Source organism: Chrysoperla carnea, chromosome 5 (genome assembly GCF_905475395.1).
Source record: "Chrysoperla carnea chromosome 5, inChrCarn1.1, whole genome shotgun sequence".
Taxonomy (NCBI): Eukaryota; Metazoa; Arthropoda; class Insecta; order Neuroptera; family Chrysopidae; genus Chrysoperla; species Chrysoperla carnea.
The window spans coordinates 4,941,465-4,965,055 of record NC_058341.1 but is presented as its reverse complement, the minus strand read 5'-3'; the positions used below and the strand labels follow the sequence as shown (position 1 = coordinate 4,965,055).

Below are 23,591 nucleotides of genomic sequence, written 5' to 3'. Positions count from 1 at the left end.
CTACTTCATATACAAAAAAAATCAAGCCTTTTATCCATAATTTCCCTTAAACGGATGAATAACTATAACAATTACAGAAGTAACTTGAAGTATTTAAACAAAATAAAATATGTTTCAGATTCATAAAAAAAGACAAAAAATACACAATGAATGAAAGAGATCTACATTTAGCACATGCACTTGTTGCGGAAGAACGAGAGAGTAACAGCCGTGGAACATCTCCAAGTGGTAGTCCAGCACCATTAAAAAAATCCGTTGTTGGAAAAGTTCATGAAAAATTACAAACCTTTCGGTAAATATTTGTTTGTGTATATTATACTTAATTGTAAAAAATCAAGTGTTACTAACAACCTTCGATAGCTCAGTTGGTAGAGCGGTGGACTGTAGAGGTTTATATATGTTAAACATACATTGATATCCATAGGTCGCTGGTTCAAATCCGGCTCGAAGGAATCTATTTTTTTTTTTAATTTTTCTTCACAATTTATTTTAAAATTATGAATTTACCTTGGAATATTAATTAGTTAACTTGTATGACAAAGACAATTAAGTAAATATAATTACTTAAATAAAGTAATTTGATATAATATTGTTTGTATATAATATTGACATCCGGTTATGTCTACAGAATTATACAAAATGGTCCAAGTTATATAACAACAGGACTTATACTTTTAGACGAGAAAGCTTACTTTTCTAAATAAAGAGTGTTGAAAGAAAAATAATATTTTAAGGAATGTTTCCAAAACATCTGCTTAGAAAAATTGGAAATTTGGTGTTATGAGCTAAAGATTATTCATAATTTAAGTTTTAGGTCGATAAATTTTTCGAGAAATAATCTTACCTCCGTTGACTTAAGCAAGAAATTTGGTCGAGTATGTAGAAGAAAAAATTCTAAGAAAGAAAGTGTTTTTTGCATGTTTCCAGCTGGTGACAACAAAACATCGGAAAAGTCGAAAAAACTGTTTTTCGAATTTAGAGAATAAAAAAAACCTATCGAACGACATAGACTGGATAGGATTACGTTGGTTATTCCTCGAGAAATTCGTGAAATTTCACCGAAAATCGACGCTTTTTGTGTTTCCGTGTGAACGATTTAATTATAATTATTTGTAATTAACACAAATTGTAACTCTGTCGAATAGAAAACGAGAATTTTTGAAAAATTCAACAAAATTTCACCTATATTGTCAATTTTCGGAAAAAAAGTTGTCTTTTTTTAAAAACGATTCTTGTGCGGGGTTATGATGGACTAGAGAATTGATCCGGAGCTGAAATTATTCGTAAAGCATTGTATTATCATGTGTAGCAAATGTTTTTCTGTTAACACCACTTTATAACTTCAAATAAATCGAATATAAAGCGGAAATATCCCATTCTTGAGGTATTGTGTTTCAAATTTTTCTAAGCAACCGATTTGGCAATAAAATAATATAAAATTTCAACACCGTATATCTATGGCGCTTTCCAGGCTATAAGGGTATTGAAAAATTGTCATTGGATGAAGTCTCACCGTTATAACTTGGACCACCTTGTAAAACTATAAAGAAAGGATACAGTAAGGTGTGGAGATCATAGGCGTCAGGTACAGAAAGTGCAAGATTTAATAAAAATATTATAAAAAGTGTGGCTTAATAATAATCAAAAGCATAACTTGTCATTTGCTGGTTTTTCTCCGAAATTATAATAGATGAAAGGCTACAAATTTTATGGTAGCTTCGAAGTATTGCTTATTGAACATTTTTCCCATACTAACTCCAGTCGATAATTTTAAGAAGGAAATTAAATTGGAAGATCAAAAAATACTTCTTGGTATCATTTCGAACTACTTTACAAATTTTCATAACTATAGTTAGGCAAGGCCTTGTAGTTTCCGATAAAGTTGATGAAACAAAATTAATTTTTTAATATCTAAGAGATTTTCCCTTTTTGGAGTTTTCTAATTTTTCAAAACTATAAAAAATAATATGTCCACATTTTAATCTATTTTCATATCAACCCATAATGATAAGAGAGTGAAAATGGGGCCTTAGAAAATTTTTCAGGAAGGTCATTTTTAAGATAAGCATTTTGAAATGAATTTATACAAATAAAATTTTTGGTTTAGAGTCAAAATACTTTTTTATGTTCGATTAGAAGACACGCTTTTGTGGAATCATTTATAAAGTTTTCTTTTTGTCAAAAAGCGAATGGGAAAGTTGTCATTTGTCTAATTTGAAGTGAGTATCTCATCTCAAATGACTCGGAATGAGATATAAAGACATAAAAGGAAAGCTTATGTCAGAAATTTATTGCATTAAATAGCGTGGCGATTAAAAAAAATTGTTTTCCGTGTTATAATTTTAAATAGTGACATAGTAATGGCAATTCCACAAAAAATGCTGTCAAAGAATTAAAATATCATAAAATTTAAAAATAAATAAAGTTGAAATTATACTAATTGTCTGAAGAAGTGGTTTAAATAAGCAACATATATGCAATTTTAAATGAAATATGTAATATAGCTTGCCTATATGGAGACAAAAAATAAAACTTTACTTATTAACTAACATTGATTCCCATATTTAGAATAAAATTTTCCAAAAGAAAATTTTATATAAAATATAAACCAATAACTTTCAATAATACAAAAATCGCCATTTTTCTTAAAATATTTTTCGCGTTAGTATCATAAAAATTTAAAACTTTTTATATCATAAAGAAGTTAAATATTACATAACTAAAAGAAAACTAAAATTTTCCTCCAGTTAAAATTAATGTGCACTGCCCGGGAATCGAACCCGGGTCGCAAGAATGGGAATCTTGCATGATACCATTACACCAGCAGTGCTTATGTAATACAAGGCAAATAAGACGTTTAAAAAAATAGACAAGTCATAATTTTCCTTCTTACTGATTTATTATTGAAATAATGTCAAATTTTCTTAACATTATCTCTTTTGATGGAAGAATGAAAATACTTATGTAATAATATGTACAAAAACTTTAAAAAAATATATTCCGGTACCGGGAATCGAACCCGAGCCTCCTGGGTGAGAGCCAGGTATCCTAACCACTAGACCATACCGGATTGTGAGTTCAATTGCATTTCAACGTATTATAAACTTAGATGTATTAAATAATATTGATTTAACTATATTTTCGAATTTCTAACTTGAAAATTATACTTTTCAATCATAATTGGTTTGTAAAGGAGTAATATTAATTTTTGTCGTTTTACTGCATTATTTCTCTATATATGCTTATGTTTGAATTTATAATTTTTTATGGCAATTCGCAAACTCAAAATTATCCATATTCATAGGCTTAAGGTTGATCGGACAGCTATTTTCTTGTACATTTTTATTTTAATAGAATAAAAAAAAAATTTATAGCGTGCTCAGGACAGTGAGTCACAGTCGAGGCCGAGTTCGTAAATGAGTAACATAGGTCAATGGGTCGTGGGTCCGTAGTACCCACGATGTTCTATCTTGTAAACGATTAGAGATAGAACAAAAGTTTAAATGTAAAAAATGTTCTTTATAAAAAATAAATAACTTTTGTTTGAAACATTTTTTCGTAAACATCACAATATGGAAATGTCAGTTATATATGAGTGACATGTATGTATGTCTGGCTATATTTCTTTGCCTGTATGACGTAAAATAATAAACCATTGCGTAATAAACTCTGCCTATACATGGTATTTCAACAATTAACTCAGTCAATTATTTTAGTTTTCATTCGTACCAAGTGAAAATTATCAAAAACACTTCAAAATATGTCGTTTTTTTGGGATTTCTCCATAAAAGGAAATATATTTTATATCGATTTTCAGGATTTAGATTTTTTAGGTATCGATACCTACGCTTAAATTTGAACCACAGCTTTGGGGTTTGTCTGTTTAGAGGGGCCTAGACGCAATTGCTCTATTGCCAAACGCTTCAAAATTGACTACTGAAGGTTACATAAAATTTCTACCTAAACAAAACAAAAACAAACAAAAAAACATAAGTAGCTATTTGTAAATAGAAAACAGGAAATAAATACGATATAGATAATCTTGCAAACGTTTGTACATATTAATTGCATACGATATCAACTATCATTTTATCAAGGTTAAAAGTCAATTAAATATAATTTCATGATGATTTCTTTTTATTATTGCACAAAATAATAGAAAAATTGTAAGTGTGTTCTATTTGTACCTTAGTTGAAGGCAGAACTGTCTTTAACATTTTCAAAGCCTTGGGCACATGAGGATCAAGATGCCCCCTTTTTTAGTAAAACTACATTTGACAGCTAGATGGAGAGTGCACTTTATTTTCTATGTCTATGGTCTCGATATTACTGACCATAGACTATTGAGTAACATAGACTAAGCGTCAAACGATTTAAAGTGTGCCGTAAACAAGTGAGGTAATTGCTTGGGTCAAATCCATCATGGCGCCGGTGTAGAAATGTCAAAACAAAGTGTTGTTGTCATACTTATCATTGTATTTGCATAGAATTTCAACAATTAACTCAGTCAATTGTTTGTTTTCACTTGTTTAAGTTCTTTTATTATTATTATTTTTTTTTTTTCAAAGAAAATTTTTTGGATACTTATCAAAAATATTCTATAAATCATTGACATTACTAAAAAAATTAAAGTTGAACACTTAAAATACAAACCCGGATATAAAATAAATATATTTCCTTAAATTTATCCAAAGAGACATTAAAATTGATTGATAATTATAAGTACCTATTTCAAGAACATTATATTTTATTATTTTTTTAAAAATGGTTTCCAATTTTGTATTGCTTATATAATTATTGTAATGTGTTTTTATTTATATTTTAAAATTAAAACAGAAGTCATGTCACACGTTCACCAGACAGACATAACAATTCTAATAAAATAATTAATATATTAATCGGACTAATATATTTGGTTATACAGGCTGATTATTTAAAAACTTTCTACCTCTTGATATTTCGCGAACGAAAAATCATATATGGAACGACATATTTTTGTTGCAGATTCGCTTTACTTTACCTTTACTTTTATTAAACAAAAGCTTCTTTTTTCAAAAAAAATCTTCTTTTTGCGAAAAACAATTTGCTACAAAAAAACCTGTTTGACATTGAAGGCGTCCCCCCCCCCGCCATATAAAAAAGTAAATATGTTCGCTCTAAAAACTAAGACGGTATGTGTTATTCCTTTTTCTGATTTTCCATTTCATTTTCAAAACGTAAGAGTGGAAAACTTTTTAAAATCAACCTGTATGTATGTAAATATGTAAAATATACCGGGTGTATGATTTAAAACTTACTTGAACGCGCATGCTGTCAGTTGATGAAATACTTCATACTTACAGATCAGAACCATCTAATATCGAATAGTAGAACTAATAAAATGAATGCGTTACATTACTTAATAATTTTGACGCAACGGGTGAACGTAACTTTACAAAATTTCGTCAATGTCTCAGGACCGTTTAAAATCGTTGCCGATAATGGCGATTGAAAACTCATGAAAAGATCAACTTTCAAGATAATATTAACGATTTTGTATCCAAAAAAAGTTAGAAAACTATTTTCTTTCCATTATTGTTTTTTATTGCATTTTACAAGATAGTTCAGATTAAAACGACCACATCAAAACTATTTTAACCGCCATGGTTAATCCGACCCTGCGTAGGCTAGCACCAGTACGGGACCAAGGGTAAAGCAAGTGGAGCGGGTATTCCAAGCCCCAGGTTGGAAGGGGCCAAAATTCCAAATGCGAAGAACAATTTTGCATTTTGAGTCTTGATTATTGAAGTGCAATTTTTTTGGAAAAAAAAGGCTTCGAAAGACGAGCTCGCTCTATACCTTGATTTGGGGGTAGAGCCGGCGCTTGGTAGCATAATAATTACCCTTTTCTTATTGGCTCTTGGTTTCTAAACTTAATTTTTTGTTTCTATGGTAATTGGGCTTTTATTTATTACAATTGGAAGTTTTGAAAATAGTTTAAAAAAAACATTAATGCCACATTTTACGGGACCAATGCCATACTTGTAAGTTAAATCATAACTTGTATGCACATATTATTTATTTTAAGTGTTTATACAATAAACACTCTGTATATACTCATAAATATATATTATTTACATGTACTTATGTATAACACGAACAACACATATGATATGATAATAAATAAATACATGCCATACAATTACTTTTGGAGTCAGTCATACTCAATCAAGAGAGACTTGACATTAGAGTATCATTATTATTATTAGACAGAGCTCTTCATAATAATCACATCTTCACAGGTGGTGCCTAGTCACCTAGTGCCTGGTCTATATACACATCAGCAAACGATCACAGATTCCAAAATTTTTATTTTTAAGTTTCCAAAATACAAAAATGTGTGAATCATCTGTTGTTATGTGTACATAAAAGTGTGTGAAATCTTTTATTATTTACTTGAAGAGTTGGTCAAAGTTATTTTGTTTAAAAAAACACGAAATAGATATAAATAAATAAAAAAAAGAAAGTTCATTATGTTTGCATCTTTATAACCTATAAAAAAAAAGTGACAGTTCACAAGTGTGTTGAAGTGTTTACGATTTAAAAAAAAAAAAATTGCACAAAATAGAACGTGGTATCGTACTAGAATGGAATCACCATGGGTGGGTTCAGATGTTGATTTATCGATATTACATAAATGTCGTGTGGCGGATCGTTTAGAATATCGTATGGCATGTTTACCATCATCGGCACGATTCATCAGTAACAATAAAACATCATCCACATCAGTTAATTCGAATTGTACATCATATAAATTACAAAATGGCGATATAAATGATCATTGTAGTGATAATAGTGTTACCGAAAGTTCATTTCGGCGACGACGAAGGTCAGGAACCTGGCCGTAAGTGCCTCTTTTTCTAAAAATTTTACACTAACCATAAATCTTTTTCTTACAATCTTTTCTAGTGTGTGTTGGGCTTGATTGAATGATTCTAATTTAGGGTATGATTCTTTTAATTCATTCATAACCATTCCTTAGATTCTTTCGATAGTACTCTGTAACATTGATGGTTAAGGCAAGATTGAATGCAATCAGGGCTAATTTCATTGGGCAAAATTGAGCCCTAAATGATTTAAGTATTAATTTTTTGGTAAAATAACGTTTCAGTTAGATTTTGTTCGATAAATAATTGAACAACGAATACAAAAACACTGCGTAAAAGAGGTCAGATGCAGAAAATCGTAATTTTCAATTGTAAGCGAATGAACAGAACAAAAAAAAAATGGATATGCGTTAAATTGAAGCTTGTCCAAATTCCTTTCGAGCCTCTATAATAGAGAACGTCTCACTTGCAAGAATTTTCGTTGATAACAAAAATTAGGTTAATAAGAGTGAAGCCCGTGACAGTAAAACTGCTCTAACACGAATTTCGAAATTTCGAATGAATCAATACTCTTTAACGATAGGTACAATATGTACCATGTGTGCCAGGGTTTATCCTATCGTTAAATAGCATTGATTCATGTGCGAAATTTCGGCATCCAGGGCTATAAACATACTTTACTTACTCTATCTATGGTAACACTTCAGTTTCTAGAAGTGTATTTTATCAAGGGCAATTTTAAATTTGGCGCCGTGGCTCATCGCGTTAACTCATCTCGGAATAAAATCAATGCTCCCAAAAAAAATATTTTTTAATAGAAGAGAACCAGTTTTATGTGAATTAGTATTGGTTTAGCCTATCAATATTGCTCAAAACTTTCCTTATTGGAAATCGAAGATAATTAATTTTGAAGGCTATGAGGAAATCATGAATTAATTAATCAAAATATTTTTCGATATCCTTCACAATTGAAAATGTGTATTTTATATTCTTTTAAAATAAATCCTGTTTTAAATTTCAAATTAAAATAATTTTCAATTAAAAAATGGCATGTTTTAACATAACTGGTTAAATCTCACAAAATGAATTAATATATGAGATAAAAAAAATAAATTTTTTGATAAACTTTTATATTTTTTAATTAAATTGTTTTTTCGGTATCTTATCAGAAAATTAAATTTGGATGGTTATTATTCAAGATATTTCAGCATCTGTTACATGTCAAATTATTGTCATGTGTCAAATTTGTTTTTTAGTAGTTTATTTAATCAAGAAGCAATTTCACAAAATTCAAATTGACAGGTAGTCTTATAAATGTTTTATTAGAAAATTATTCGAAATAGAAATAAAAGACACGGTTCTTATGCTTGAAATGATCGTACAGTGGCAGATTAACCATTAGACGGAGTAGTCAATTTCCTAGGGGTCCCTAACTTGGTTAAGAGCACCGGGAAAAAGGAAAAGTCAAAAGAGAAAACGGCAAATTTTTAGGAGAAGGGTGCAAATTTGTACGAGAAGGGGGTGTCAAGCGGATTTTTGAAAACTTAAAGAAGGGGGAGACAAATTTGGACGAAAAGCGCCATATAAGGGGGTGTCAGGGTGATTTACGATGACTCAAAAAAGGTCCCAGACAATTGTATTGCCTATGGGCCTCGGTATGAGTTAATCGGATCCTGATGACCGAGTAAGGCCATTCTGTTTCGGTAGAGTCCGGGCAGTGCTGCTACATAAAAATAGAAATTGGACTAATTTTAAATCAATTCTGAAAATTTTAGACAGGTTTGCCCGATTATTTAAATAAATGAATTACTTCAAATGTAGGTATATTTAATATTGGGAAAACGGTAGATGGATGTTTAGGGATGCGTGTTTTCATAGATTTCTCCAAAATTAGATCGAAAAAAACAATTTAAATTAAATTTAAAACCTTAATAAATTATTGAAAACAATAAAAAACGTTTTTGCCCGACTTATTAAGGATGTATGAGCAAATATCGAAAAATTTTATTCTCATTTTTCGTCTACATGAAGTTGTAACAAAACCATCTTCAAAGTTGAAAATTAAGTAAAAATAATTTCAATCCAAAGTTCTAAAATTGCCTTGGAGCTCGTATTAACTTAACGCATAGAAAAATGTTCTTATACCGTTTTTTACGTGACACACACGGTATTGGAATTAGAGCTATCCTTTTTATTTAAATCACATACTCTCACAACTGAACTGTCACATTACAGAATTAGTTCTTCACGCTACGTTAAGTAACATAACCTCAATAAAGAAAGAATTTCTAAATCTAAATAATAATAATAAAAAAAGTTTTGCAATATTTAATTTTCTGTTATCTAATATTATACAATAACAAAACAAAAAAAAAAGTTTTTGTTAAAATGAAAAAAATTGATGCCATGGCTAAGTTAACTACCACAACGACCACAAATGCAGATAAATTGACTCCAACTAGGTCTCTATCTTCTAATGATTCTTCTACGGCGGCCGTGGCGTACGTTAAATAACATAAATAATATTATTTTTATTTATATTAATCAAATTAAATATTATTCAATTCATTTGAATATATTTATTTATTAGTTAACTAACTAAAAAAAAAAAATTATATTTTTCAATTAATTCAATTAATATTTGCATTTAGTTCTTATTAATGTTTCATAATTTCATGTAAATAAAATATTTTTCTTTCTGAAACCTAAACCCTAGAATAATCTAGGGCTGGCATCTCCGAATTTTTATCATTGTCTGCATCCAACTGAAATGAGCGCTGATTTTTGCTTATTTAGTAAATTGCACCTCATATATCAGGGCTCCCACTCCAGGTTTCTTGATTATTTATTTCGTGTTTAGGTAAATTCAATAACTCTAAATTACTTGAAGCATTTTTAATTATGGAAAAACTGAGTAGGTACACAAAACATCAAAAATTATCGAACAGTATTCGGTGAAATAATTAGATTAATTTTACTTTATCTCCAGACTTTCTGGTTTATCTCTCGAATTCCTGGAGGTGGGAATCCTTTCTCAGTCCAAGTTTAGATAGCAAACGTGACTCTCTAGCAAACTTCTGGAAAGACAGAAAGATTTTCTCAACTGAGAATCTCTCGGCTTTGAAGAGTTTCGGATATGGTAGCCCTATTTCTATCTTAATTCTATTTTCTAATTTTCTTTAACATTATCTCTTAGTGTCTCCTTAAAATCTCGTAACAATTATTTCCGATTTTCTGTTCTATTGTAAAAATTTGGGAAATTTTTTTGTCTAGAATAATATCGCCTTGAAAAAAATCATAAAGAAGCAGTATTAAAAATTGAACCAATTTATTAGTCTTGAGTTGACTGAATTAATTGTTGAGATACCATGTATAGACACTGTTGATAGACCGATGTTGGCTAAAGGCTCAAAATAGAACGATTTGGGGCAGCTCAAATATTTTTTAACCAATAAGTACAGGGTATCAAACCCAAATATTATGTATCTGGAACCTGTGACTCTCTTTAGTATTTGTAAAAATTCGTTACCCTCTCTTCTGCTTTGAACGTTAAATAAACAAATTTTTGGTAGAAGAATTTTCTTAAACCTGAATATTTTTTCTCGTACAAGTTTTGAATGAATTTTTTTACAAGTTTATCAATTATTTGTTATCGTTTTAATAAAATTAATTATTTTATGTATTTTTTAGGCGAACAAGGTCTTTAAACGCACCATCACCTATACAACAATTTGGACCATGTGGACGAATTATGAAAAACTCTGCTATGGTCATGTAAGTTATAATTTTTCAATCTAAATATTAAAAATAATTTTATCGATTAGAAAAAGTAATAACAGAGGTCATTTTATAGTTTTTCTTTTGTATTTAAAAAGAAAATTTGTCACGAAATATCAATTAAATGGGTTGGGGGAGGGGGGTAGTTATATGCATGTATTGGAAAAATAAATGTATTTAATATTGATTGGAAAATACAAGTAGTCCAATTTAAAGATTAACAGAACTTTTGAGTCTCTTTTTTAGAGTCTGGCATTTATTACTCTGTGCCTCTAATTAGAGATTGTTGATTGGCAAGTACGTTAAATTTACAATGTTTTTTTGATGGAATCTTAGAAGTAACGCACGTTTTTTGGAGGATAACTTAAAAACTATGCATCCAATCATTAAACCAACCCGATTTTTGAATTCTTTGGGTCGAAATTACCTTATGTTCCAAGTTTTATCGAAATTGGAGACGAAAAATTTGTCTCGATTTTTTTGCAATTTTCTTAAGGGGTACCCCTTTAAAAAAAATCGAATAAATCGAGAAAAATTTGTCATTTCCAATGTCGATAAAAATCAGTTTATAAGCTAATTTTGACCCAAAAAATTCAAAAATCGGGTTGGTTTAATTATTGGATTCATAGTTTCTGAGATATCATCCAAAATACCACTCGAAGAGCGATTTTCTCAGAAACTACGCATCCAATAAACAAATAAATCCGATTTTTGTGTTTTTTGGGTCAAAATTACCTTATAAACTGATTTTAATCGAAATTGGAGACAGAAAATTTTTCTCGATTTTTTCGATTTTTTTAAAGGGGTACCCCTTAAAAAAATTGTAAAAAATCGAAAAAAAATTTTTATTTCCAATTTCGATAAAAATCAGTTTATAAGCTAATTTTGACCCAAAAAAATCAAAAATCGGGTTGGTTTAATGATTGGATTCGTAGTTGCTGAGATATCATCCAAAATACCACTCGAAGAGCGATTTTCTCAGAAACTACGCATCCAATAAACATATAAATCCGATTTTTGTGTTTTTTGGGTCAAAATTACCTTATAAACTGATTTTAATCGAAATTGGAGACAGAAAATTTTTTTTGATTTTTTCGATTTTTTTTAAAGGGGTACCCCTTAAGAAAATTGCAAAAAAATCGAAAACAATTTTTTGTCTCCAATTTCGACAAAACTTAGTTTAAAAGGTAATTTTGACCCAAAAAATTCAAAAATCGGGTTGATTTAATGATTGGATGCATAGTTTTTAAGATATTCTTCAAAAATTTCTATAAAATCAAGAAAAAGTGTAATAAATTATATCAGGAAAATCGGGATTCCAAAGGTAATTAAACAAACTCTACAATATTCTAAAATATTATTGCAAAAGTTGCACTTTTCATCTTTTTGGATATTATTAAATAAATATATTTTGTAATAATAATATTTTTCATGTAATTATGAGAAAAACATTAATTATGAATAATAATTGTGTTCTGATAGCATTCACATGACATTGAGCTTTAATTTGTTTTTGTTATCATTATTAATATTTTATTGATAAAACAGTTATTACGTTAAATATTTAATCACTAAATAAATATTACAAAATGCTGAGTGTTCAAATTTATAAATTCCTCACAAATTTTTCGGGTACGGATCCCTAAACTCACACTTGAAACATAGCTAAGAACACACAAAATTAAATTTGCTTTTTCTTTACCAAAAAAATGATTTAATGATAAAAATAAAGGGAGCTGTGAAGTTAACTTCAAAAGCCACATCTTTGAAACTAACTCAATTTACATTTCTCTTCCTTACCCTCTAGCTCAATTTGAAGAGGCTGTATAGATCTATGCAGCCATAAAAATCTCTAAACAGCTGTTTTACTCTTGGGAATCCCCTCCAAACTGCTCTAATGAGCTTCCGAAACATTGATCTGTCTACTAAACAATAAAACTATCCTACATGCCGAATTTTAGTTCTTTTAAACTAGCAGGAACCGCAGGAGATGCCTTTATATTAAAGGGATGCCATTATATTAAAGGGATCATAAAACTAACTCCTGCGCCGTCCCGTTGATCTTCGATACTGTGCATAATAATAAAACTTAAGAGGGTTACGGCAATTCGATCCCTAACACTTAAGTAAAGAAGTCCTCTGTGCTTAATTTAATAAATACATATTATTATTGTTTAAAGTTTGTTATTATGAAAATGTGTCAAAATTTTCAAGGTCAATGTTAATTACTTTTTTTTTGTAAAACAACCAACTAATTGTTTACGTTTTCATATTAAACAATAACATTGGAGTAGGTAGTAATGTTTATTAAAAAAAAAATTGCAAATTATAAGCAATTTAATAATAATTGCAATTTTTAAAAAATTTTCAATGTGATAAAACCTAAGTGTGCGAGTAAGCAGTACTACCACTAGGCCTACTACACGTGCATGACATAACCTCTCATTGTTCTGTCAAACGTGTGGGGTTTATTGTTTTTATATATAAATAAAACTAGCCTAGTCACTTGACATGCATATTTTACCAGATCCAATTTTGCAAATCATCGATAAAAAGGTCGTTCAAATGAATTGGGTAGGAATCGATATTCACCATTGAAATTGTTCCTTGGCAAGGATCTCAATTGACTTAAATCGTTCTCTCAAACTACGCCCATCACTTGAAATGAAAGGAGAGAGGGCTTCCAAGGAAATACTAGGTCTTCAAAAACCTTGTATGTTACTGAAAATGATAAAATTTTGCTAAATTGCTAAATTTAGCAAGAATATCCAGACGGCCGTAAAAACCTGTTAGTTCTTCATTTACTTCATCTTAGTCTGGCATGTCATCTGTGGATGAGTCATCGTGTAACTTGACAAATTGGTCAAATTTTGAAAAGCTGTATCTCCAAAACTATCGAACTTGTAAGAAGCGTTCTGGCCTCAAATTAGTGCAAATTTAACAAAATTTAAAAATGAGTTAACAATCTTTGATGTAAGACCAATTCTTTTGCATCAAAATCGACTAAATAGGCCAAAATTTTTATTTGTTTATCTTTGATGCAACCCTGAGAACCAGATCAACTCTGATGTCCGAACATGATACCTCCCATCAAACTCTACAACTTTTCTTAAAGTTATTTTTTGATTGGTTAACTGCAAAACAAGCGATAATAGATTAGAAACTTGGTACGGAATGCTAAAAATAAAATGAATTTCCTTAAAAATGTGTGTGATATTGAAATACTTGATTTATTATAAAATAATATTCCCATTTTTGGATAATAAGTCATTTTGATAATGAATGTTGACGTAACTTAACTCGTTACTCGTTGCTCGTAGCACGTTCTTGTGACTTGCTTATAGTAATGACAAACAAAATAAACAAACATAGCATTGAAATGATTTAAAATGCACACCTGTATTGGAAATAAATAAATAATTGTTTATTGATTATTTTTTTTCCATAAAAAAATATAATTTTTATTATTATTTATTTACAATAATAATCAATAATTCATCAATATGTATTATTTTTCTTTACTCATGAAGGACAAGTGCTCGCTTCCGCACGAAACGTAAAATCAAATAGCTGAGTGCCCAATGGCCATTTTCATTTAAAAAGAAAAGATTCTTTTTTTAAGAGACATAGTTGATGGCGATCTGAATGTCATCCTTGAAGATTTTTTCGAAGTTTTGGCACATATGTCAATTGAGGTTAAATCCATCATGGTGGCGATTCAGCAATCATAATGCTAATTTTCGCTTTTTCGACCCTGACCACGCGGTGGCCCGGCAAAACCTTCTAAGCCCGTCACTGCCGGGCGAGGCTCGAGCATGTGGCAACCCTACCTATTGGATTACGGGCTCTGACATGGTTAATCCGGTTCTGGGTATTACCACAAACCTTTGACTCTTGAATCATGAACAAGGAAAAAATGAAAAAAATCAACAATAATATTTCCAAACTGATCGATACAATATTATCAATCACAGACTTTTATTTTCAATTTTTTTATTTACACATTTTAAAAAATTCTTATTAGACAGTAAATTAAATATTTAAATATAAAATAAAATTAATTATTAATCAAAATAGGTCAAAAATACACAATTTTATTAAAACATTTCAAAAATCGATCTATCAGTCATTGTGGCTGCATGGAAAAAACGTACGCACTCACATTATTTATGCACAAAAACAAATTAATTATTCAAAAAAATCAATTCAATTGTTATAATATCTAGAAAAATCAAAAACCAATTTTGTAAAATGTGTAAAAAATAAACTCTGTACTTGAAAGTTTAAAACTGACTTATGATGATTAAATTAAAAAAATTTTTATAAAAAGTTTATTTATTTATTTTTATTTTCAAATGAAGTGCTCAGTTACTTAAGTGTGACTTGCGTTATTTAAATATTACTATTTTTTAAGTTTAAATTACTTTTTTGTTTAAACAATAATGGTTGTTCATCAAAATAATTGTGATTTGATGAGTTCAAAAACTACTAAATGGTAATTATTTACAAATCTTTTATTTATTTTTGCTTGTATTTTGATGAATAAAGGTTATCTTTTTATTTTTATATAATTTTGAAATAAAATTTATAAAGTTATGGAATTAACATAATTATGATTCATCAAAATGAATTGTATTATGATAATTCCTTTGATTTAATCAGATTATAAGATGTTTACAATGTTTTAAGCTTTATATTTGCTACTGTCTCTATCATTCTTGTGCTATAAACATACATATATTCACTTAATATATAGTACCTGAATGACCGAGCTTTACTCGGTATTTTTTGAGTTAAAAAGGCACAAATTTTATCACTAATATAAGCACCATTTAAAATGTCTCCACTGAAAATACCAATTTGAATGTCCCGGTTATGTGTACTTGATTTTGTTGCCAATAGATGTCAGGATGAGTCATATATTGACTCAATGATTCAAATTTTCCTGAAAACATGAATATAGCGGCGTTTTCTAAAAATGAAACCTAGCTAGATCGATTTTTCGCTCCAAAAATCCTTGGATAGTAAGAGAGAGAGAGAGAGAGAGAGAGAGAGAGAATCTTAGAGATTTGAGCCTGGTTTACAAGAGTAAAAATATCTATTTTGATTTTTTTTCTAGTAATCAAAAAGTTAGATTATAAAACTACCTCTGTTATTAACTAATTATGTTATTTTAATTAATAAGTTTTGTAAATGAATACTGATTTTGATTAAAATGTTTTTGATAGGACCATACAAGACCCAGCAAGTCAACGACTGACATGGTACAAGCCACCATTAACCGTTTTAGTGATAAAAAAAGTCAGAGATGAATCTGTATTAAATCCATTTGTACAATTAGTACAATGGTTAATTGAAGTAAGTATATTTTATGAATCTATAAAAACGATTCAATGCCCGGAAAACGTAGTTTCGGAACAAATAGGCTCAGTAAAATATTGACCAAGAAAAAATGGACACGAACAAGAGAACAGACTCAGAAATAGTAAGAATCAGGAAAATAATATAGATTCGGGAAAAACAGATCCATTAAAAATAGAAAACTCGATCCCAGTAAAGATATGGACAATCCGTGGATTAGTGAGTGAAAGCAATTAAAGGGTTAACCAAAATATCCGCAGATCCGTGCTAAGTCAAATCCATTAAAGGTATGGTTAATCCGTGGACCAGTGAGTGAACTCAATTTCAGGGCTAAGTAAAAGGCCGACCTATCTACACACCCATGCTAATTCGATCCCATTAAAGGCATGAACAACCCCTGGCTCAGTGAGTGAACGCAATCACAGGGTTACCCGAAAACCCGCAAATCCGTGTTAATTCGACCCCATTAAAGGCATGATCTTTTTATGCGTGTACTACACGCACTTGACGAAATTTTTCCTGTAAATTTTAATTGTATTTTTGTTTTTTTTAGGAGAAACGTATGTTAGTATTTGTTGAATCAGCCGTTATGGATGATCCATTATTACAACGAAATTTAAATTTTGAAATAGTTCGTGATAAATTAATGACATTCAACGATGGCAAAGATGATCTAACGGATAAAATTGATTTTATCATATGTTTAGGTGGTGATGGTACATTGTTGTATGCATCATTGTTGTTTCAACAATCTGTTCCACCTGTCATGGCATTCCATTTAGGTTCTTTAGGTTTTTTAACACCGTTTCAATTTGATCATTTTCAAGAGCAAGTTACAAATGTATTAGAAGGTAATTATCAAATAATAGTTCAAAAATAATCCATTTCTAGTTCAATTAATTCCTCGTGCCCTTTTTAATGTATGAAAACCATCAGAAAATTTTAAAAATTTATTATTGTGGCCATCCTGTAATTTGTTTTTGCTTTACTTTGTTTAAGGTCATGCAGCGTTAACGTTACGTAGTCGATTACGTTGCATTATAATTAGGAAAAATGATGAAAAACAAAATGACACAACAAAAAATAATAATGATAGTAGTACAACTTCTGGTGATAATTCAATTGGTCCAAATCCACTTGGTAGTGGGGGCATCAATAAAAATAACAAATCACCGCCAACAAATTTATTAGTATTAAATGAAGTGGTCGTAGATCGTGGACCATCACCATATTTGTCAAATATTGATTTATTTTTAGATGGTAAACATATTACATCGGTCCAGGGAGATGGTAAGCATTCTTTTATTTATCATTCAGAATCTGGGAACGGTTCTTTGAGCATGTTCGTTTATGGAAGAAAGACACTCTAAGAAGTATAAATTTGAAAATTAGTACATTTTTCAACTATGAAGTAATAAAAATGACGGCTGCGACAAGCACAGCTAGGTAATTCGACTGCGCTCGTTGATACTTTCTAGAGCACAGTTGAAAAGGCTGGTGTGACTTTTGACAGGACACTTTCAATTCAATAAAAACCTTCATAACATAGGAATCTATGATGATCCAATTTGCAGGGCCTATTTGTTTGGGTCCAAAACTTTGGATCCATTAATCCTGGAAGAAATCCCTGCGGAAAAGCTGTTGACTTTCTGCATGGTCACAGAGGACCATTTCAGTTTTTTTAGACTAGATACTTCTTAGGGTACTTTTTAAACATATCTGAATAAAATTTTTCAATACGTAACCCAGCACAAAGTTTCCAATCCAAATCCAGGACTGTTTCTAAAACTTGTTATTTAAAAATTTCCAGGTTTAATAGTATCAACACCAACGGGTAGCACAGCTTATGCCGTTGCAGCTGGTGCCTCAATGATACATCCAAGTGTGCCAGCTATAATGGTCACACCAATATGTCCACATTCGTTATCGTTTAGGCCAATTGTTGTACCCGCTGGGGTTGAATTAAAAGTAAGTATCAACCAAACTAAAATTTGTTTTCTTTCATTGCCGATTTTTAATTTGCACCAAATATACAATTCAATAACAGTTTTTTTTTGACAAACATAAATTTTGGCAATTCCATATTAAATACTTGAGGCAATAATTTGTTTTATTTTTGTATTAATTATATAATTTTTTTTTGCAATCATTTATAATTATTCATATTTTTCCCGAAAATATACTTATATGAAATATCGAGGGGATTTAAATTTGTTTCCCGTTACATTTTGGCACATCTAACGACTCTCTCTACTTTAAATGGTGGAATTCCAAGAGGAAAACTTTTTTAAGACTTGGAGCACCTCTGAATAATCTCCAAACTGATTTAGAAGTTTGAAAAAAAGTAGCAACATGCCAGACTCTTTCCCATCGTAGATACAGTAGTTTTATAGATACAGTAGAACCTCGATAACTCGAACTTAAGTCGTAATCCTCAGTAAATCGAAATGAAATGTGGTTTTTTATCTATGAACCCCTAAATACACGGTATTATTATACTGGGAAGTTATTCGTATGGAACTCAAGGGTCGCATCAAAGGTCACATACTCACGGTTTGTTTACATTTCCCTTGAGATTCGAGCTATCGAGGTTTCACTGTATATCATGTCAAAAATATGAAAAAATAAAATATCTTTTCAATAAGAAAATCATTTGAGGGGAAAATATGACGTTAGTAATTGAGCTTTGCTGCTCACAAGTTTTTTTTTGTTTTTGTTTATTTTGTGAAAATAAAAGTAAAATAATTTGAATTAGATTGCAATCTCACCAGATAGTAGAAATACATCTTGGGTATCTTTTGATGGAAGAAATAGACAAGAATTATTTCATGGCGACAGGTTTGTTTTACAAAATATCAAATCATTTTTCATTTATTTATTTGACAGTTTTTAGTTTGCATCTTCTTTTTTTGTTTGTTTGTTTGTTGGTAAACGGTGGGTTTATTTTAATCGATTCCAGTGAGATGTTTTCAGGAATGAAAATTTTCAGGAGTTGGACCTTGGAATGGCTAAGATAAATCAATTTGTAGTGTGATGTTCTCGCGTTTTTATATCCATAACTTTACAAATTATACGCATGGCTTTATTTAACTTTATTTCAGCTTTGTGTTCGTTTTGTTTTATTTATTTTTTGTGTTTTTTTCCAGTCCGCGAATTGATTCTACCGTAAATCTTTCCAAAATATAGAATTTCAGATGATATAATAGTAAAATTTTCGACCAATCGTCAAATAAACTCTATTTTTGTGTTTATTTAGGTCAAAATTTCCGTCTAGTTTTAACGTACATTAATTTCTAAGAAATCAGAGAAAAAAGTATGAAAAATTCTATTAGAAAATCGAGAAATATCAAGGAAGCTGTTGATTTGCACAAAATATTAAATCGATTTTTTCTGAAATTAACGTTAACACGGGCTGGGTAAAATACAACGCTAATTTTTAAGTGCTTTATTATAATAAACCTTTGTATATTTGTCCTTTTTATTTATTTGTGTAGTAAATAGATTGTCAATAATACTAGAATTAAAGTGAGTTTTTCATTTTAGAAATACTCGAAAAAAAAAGAATTAACAAAAACAAATTAATTTCCATTTATAAATTTCTTTATAGGTTAGATCGAGACAAATCTTTTTATTTATAACTATTTCAGAGATTGTTTTAATCTCTGCTAATTTGAGATAATTTTTTTTTAATATAAAATGGAAAACCTCTAACTATTGTTTCAGATAATGCCAAATCCGGCAGCTCGTAGTACATCATACGTATCGTTTGATGGTCGTTACCAACAGGAGTTACGTCCTGGCGATAGGTGTGTTATTATTATTATTTTTTTTTCAATTATTTATTTTTGGTATTAAGGATTTTTCTTTCATCATCGATGGTGTTGGATTTGTCATATTGTGTCTCTTATCTCATTTTTTTTTCAATCGAATTCTAGTATTATTCGAACAACTTTTGTTTAACAAAATTGGTTTAAAATTGTTAATATAAATTGCTTTTTGCATGAGGTCCTTTTTCATGGAATTTGTTTTTTTTTTTGGGATAGTTAATTTTGTACATTTATATATAGCTAACATTTACATACAGGGTGTTTTTTAAGTTGACATGAGTTCTTTTAATCAATACAACTTTCTAACTGAAAGTGTTCACCTATCGATTATCAGTTATGGAGTAGAATGAGCTTTTCATTGAGCTTGGAAGCCTAGGTCTTACATATTTAATATCTGCGTCTATCATCTAGGTCAAGTTTAATATCTGCGTCAAAAAACGCCTACACACATTTTTCGCTTGAAGCATTTTTATCGATCAAAATAATTTTTCGATTTTCAAACATATGTCAACTTAAAAAAGACACCCTGTATAGTGTATTTTTGTCCCGCTTAAATAAAATTTTAATAAATTATTTTTACATGTTAAATATAGTTTACGTGTTACAACATCTATATATCCGGTGCCAAGTATATGCGCACAAGATCAAATTAGTGATTGGTTCGATTCATTAGCTGAATGTTTACATTGGAACGTGCGTAAGCGACAAAAACATTTAGATGAATTATCTGATCTAACACATTCTAGTTCAAATGATACACTGGATTCATTGGAACATACAATGGAACAATTATTATAAAATAATCATCAAAACATGGTTTACAAAAATGGAAACAACAAAATAATAATTTTTAATAAAAACATAAATGAATGTCTTGTGTTTAAAAAAAACAAGTTTAATTTTTAAATTAGCAAAAAAATTGTGGATATATCATAATCTCAATTTTGATCTTTACATATGTGTATCTATTATGCAAATGTTTCAGCTTTTCAGAATATAAAAATTAAACTAAAGATGGCTACATACGTTATTCGATTCATACATAGCGTTTAAACCTACCTATCTCTACAAAATATAATGCTTCTTATAAAATTTAAGGCAATACTATGGAAATCTTATGACAGAATGTTATTAAGCCGAGCTTATTAAGCCACCTTGATCCTGATGGGTTGAGACAGGTCTGGATTCATTTAGACCAGGAAATTGCGGGAATCTGTAAGGCAAATAGGGCTCATGTCTTTCAAAATTTAATTACGTATGTAGCTGCCTTAAAACAGACAAAATTGTGATCGATTGATATCATAAAATATGTATATAACCATGGGAGAAATGGAGGGGATGTCAACGTATTGGGGGGAGGGGTATGTGATAATGAATTTTACGTTATTTAATGAATCGTGTTTTATGCATCACCGTAAAAATTATAGAGGTATTATATATAAGAAGAAGAAATTTATAGGAGTAAATGAAAGGAAACAACATAAAATGATCGAAAATCGATCCTATCATTTTGTAATATCTCTGATAAATTTCAGAAAAAAAACTTATAGATTTATATTTTTAATCTAATGTTGAAAGTAGGAATGGGACGTACAATCGAGGAATTTGTACTTAATTGAGAGAAATATTGGTGCTTTGCTAAACATACTTTTCAAAATTTTTGTTCTAGTTCGAAGATTATTCTTATTAATCTATAACACATCACTTAGAAAAATTTCAATCTATATATAAATTACGCGGTAGGGATGAGAGGGTGTGTATTCGAGTTACACAGAGGTGTTCTCCAAACGAAAGATGCAATTTATTCATAGATTCGAAATATTCATCTTTAAAATTTCAATATTTTATTTTAGCCACAAATTTTTTTTAGTACTAATGTGTTGGAAATAATTTTTCAAAAAAAATAAAAAACAAGTTATAATTTTTGTTGTTATTTATATGTTTTAATCTTTAGGTAAAGGATAATACGCTTTTAAAGTAAATTATTTATCACGCAAATACAAAAATTTGTAAAACTCGGTGATGAAATAATGGCTACGTTTGGCGAAATTGCATGCTCGCTTAGTTTGGGTGAGGCATCTCCAATCATACAATCCTTCTATCATAAACAAAATAAGGATTTTTGAATGTCCCCGGGTAAAAGATGTTAATTTAAGAATGATGAAGCTATATGATTCTATCGAGGCCAGAAAGTTTTCAGCTTATTTCTCCTAGGATTTATGGATTCAAGGTTTGGGACCAAACATTCTAAACCGGACGCCCAGTATATAGATTTCAAACAAGTATGAAGATTTCATCGTCCTCCATGTCGACCCTACAAGAGGGATTATCAGAGATCCCAAATTAACGATATACGGTGTACTGATTATTTGGAGATCGCCCTCTTCTAAGCTAAGCGAGCGCTCTCTTCGGCTTAACGAAGCCAATGATTAAAAATATATATTTTAAAAAGTCAAATAGACATAAATAAACTGTATTATGATGTCATTATAAAGTTTTAATTCCGAAACTCCCAATCATTCCCAAATTAAGGAATTATTAATTTATATTTAATTCCTTTTCCAATCAATTTGGAATTTAATATTACCCCAGTAAATGCAGTCAATATCAGATTCAATTTTAACTTACCAATCTACCTAAAACATTCTAGGTAGAACAGAATCTTCTTAGGTCAATCTTCATTTTCAATAACCTAAGAATTTCTACAAGAAACCAAACGGTTTTTTGTCTGCGCTTGCTTTAAAAAGCAGCTTCAATTAATTTTTTTTTTAAACTATCTTTTAAAAGACGTCATAATTCAGTAATAAAAAAAAATTTGGTTGTGTATTTTATTATTTATTAAAATTGTAAAAACAAATTTTTTAATGTTAATTAATTTTAATTGTTTAATTTTGGTTCATTTTCTTTTTTTGTTTTTGTTTTAAGCTCATTGTAAAATTTTACGCTCACATTTTGAGATGCTGGTTAATGGGGTGGATTTGAATTTTTGATTGTTTGATAAAAATATAGCATTTTTTAAATACAAAACTCTCAAAATTAATTAATTAACCCTAAAAAAAACAAGATAAATATATATAAATGATAAACCTATAAATTTTTTTTATTGTACATTATTAAATTACTTTTAAACAAATAAATAAATTGTAATATATTTTTTATTTAAATTATAGGATCGATTTTTTTTTGTACTTGATTGTTACAATTTATCCTTTCAAAAATTATCATTTTCCAGGGCATCATTTGTTATGAAAATTACCAGGAATGATGGTATTCACGTTTATAAAGAATTGCGTGGATTCCGTATGACCCCAAGAGAGGAGGAAGTAATTTTTTATTGCAAAATTCACACACTTAATTGGTCCATTTGTTATAGTGATCAAACCTATGTCAAATTGTAGAGTTCAAAGTGTTATTCAAGGAAATAAATGACTCAAGTGGAGGCAGTCACGAATTTGAATGATATAATAGCCTGCCTGGTGTGTCAATGGTTCGCTACTGGACTGCCATTCAATAAAACCAATGGTCGAAACCCAATTCAGTCAGAATATTTTATTTTAACAAAGACTACTGTGTTATAGCCTTCATTTCCCTTGCCCACATTTAAGGCTTCGTCTATGACTTCAGTTTTAATCAAGTGGAATGGATGCATGATGGAGCGTTTTGAGCATTTTCGTAATATTACAAATGCCGAGTTTGAAAAAAACAGCAAAAGGTTACAAAAAAAAATTGTATTAGTATTTATTAACGGTCTACATTTATT

The 23,591-nt window shown here is 29.6% G+C and overlaps 1 protein-coding gene and 3 non-coding genes across 10 annotated transcripts; 2 read left to right on the top strand and 2 right to left on the bottom strand.

The window, feature by feature from the left end:
• The first annotated feature begins 110 nt into the window (after window positions 1–110).
• LOC123301578 (NAD kinase-like) lies at window positions 111–20,669 on the top strand. 7 transcript variants are annotated; one of them, XM_044884396.1, is made up of 9 exons: window positions 6,208–6,883; window positions 10,557–10,640; window positions 15,872–16,001; window positions 16,558–16,855; window positions 17,004–17,144; window positions 17,196–17,294; window positions 17,815–17,972; window positions 18,760–18,842; window positions 20,425–20,669. In XM_044884396.1, exons 1-9 carry the CDS (start codon window positions 6,627–6,629, stop codon window positions 20,627–20,629), a joined length of 1,455 nt encoding a protein of 484 aa, XP_044740331.1. In that variant the 5' UTR covers window positions 6,208–6,626; the 3' UTR covers window positions 20,630–20,669. The 7 variants fall into 7 exon arrangements, with proteins under 7 accessions (XP_044740332.1, XP_044740333.1, XP_044740331.1 ...); XM_044884397.1 differs by lacking the exon at window positions 6,208–6,883 and adding an exon at window positions 111–292 and having other exon boundaries at window positions 17,004–17,294; XM_044884398.1 differs by lacking the exons at window positions 6,208–6,883; window positions 18,760–18,842 and adding exons at window positions 119–292; window positions 19,728–19,810 and having other exon boundaries at window positions 17,004–17,294.
• On the top strand, window positions 351–452 carry Trnay-gua. Its single transcript has 2 exons — window positions 351–387; window positions 417–452. It is a non-coding gene; the product is annotated as a tRNA-Tyr (tRNA).
• On the bottom strand, window positions 2,760–2,830 carry Trnag-ccc. The gene has a single exon. It is a non-coding gene; the product is annotated as a tRNA-Gly (tRNA).
• On the bottom strand, window positions 2,999–3,070 carry Trnae-cuc. The gene has a single exon. It is a non-coding gene; the product is annotated as a tRNA-Glu (tRNA).
• Window positions 20,670–23,591: the final 2,922 nt, after the last annotated feature.

Excerpts from the sequence above, each read along its gene's own strand:
- LOC123301578 (XM_044884393.1), top strand. The coding sequence starts at position 6,627 with ATGGAATCACCATGGGTGGGTTCAGATGTTGATTTATCGATATTACAT. Across the intron at positions 6,884-10,556 it reads CGAAGGTCAGGAACCTGGCC|GCGAACAAGGTCTTTAAACG; the intron begins GTAAGTGCCTCT and ends TGTATTTTTTAG. Across the intron at positions 17,973-19,727 it reads CCGCTGGGGTTGAATTAAAA|ATAATGCCAAATCCGGCAGC; the intron begins GTAAGTATCAAC and ends CTATTGTTTCAG.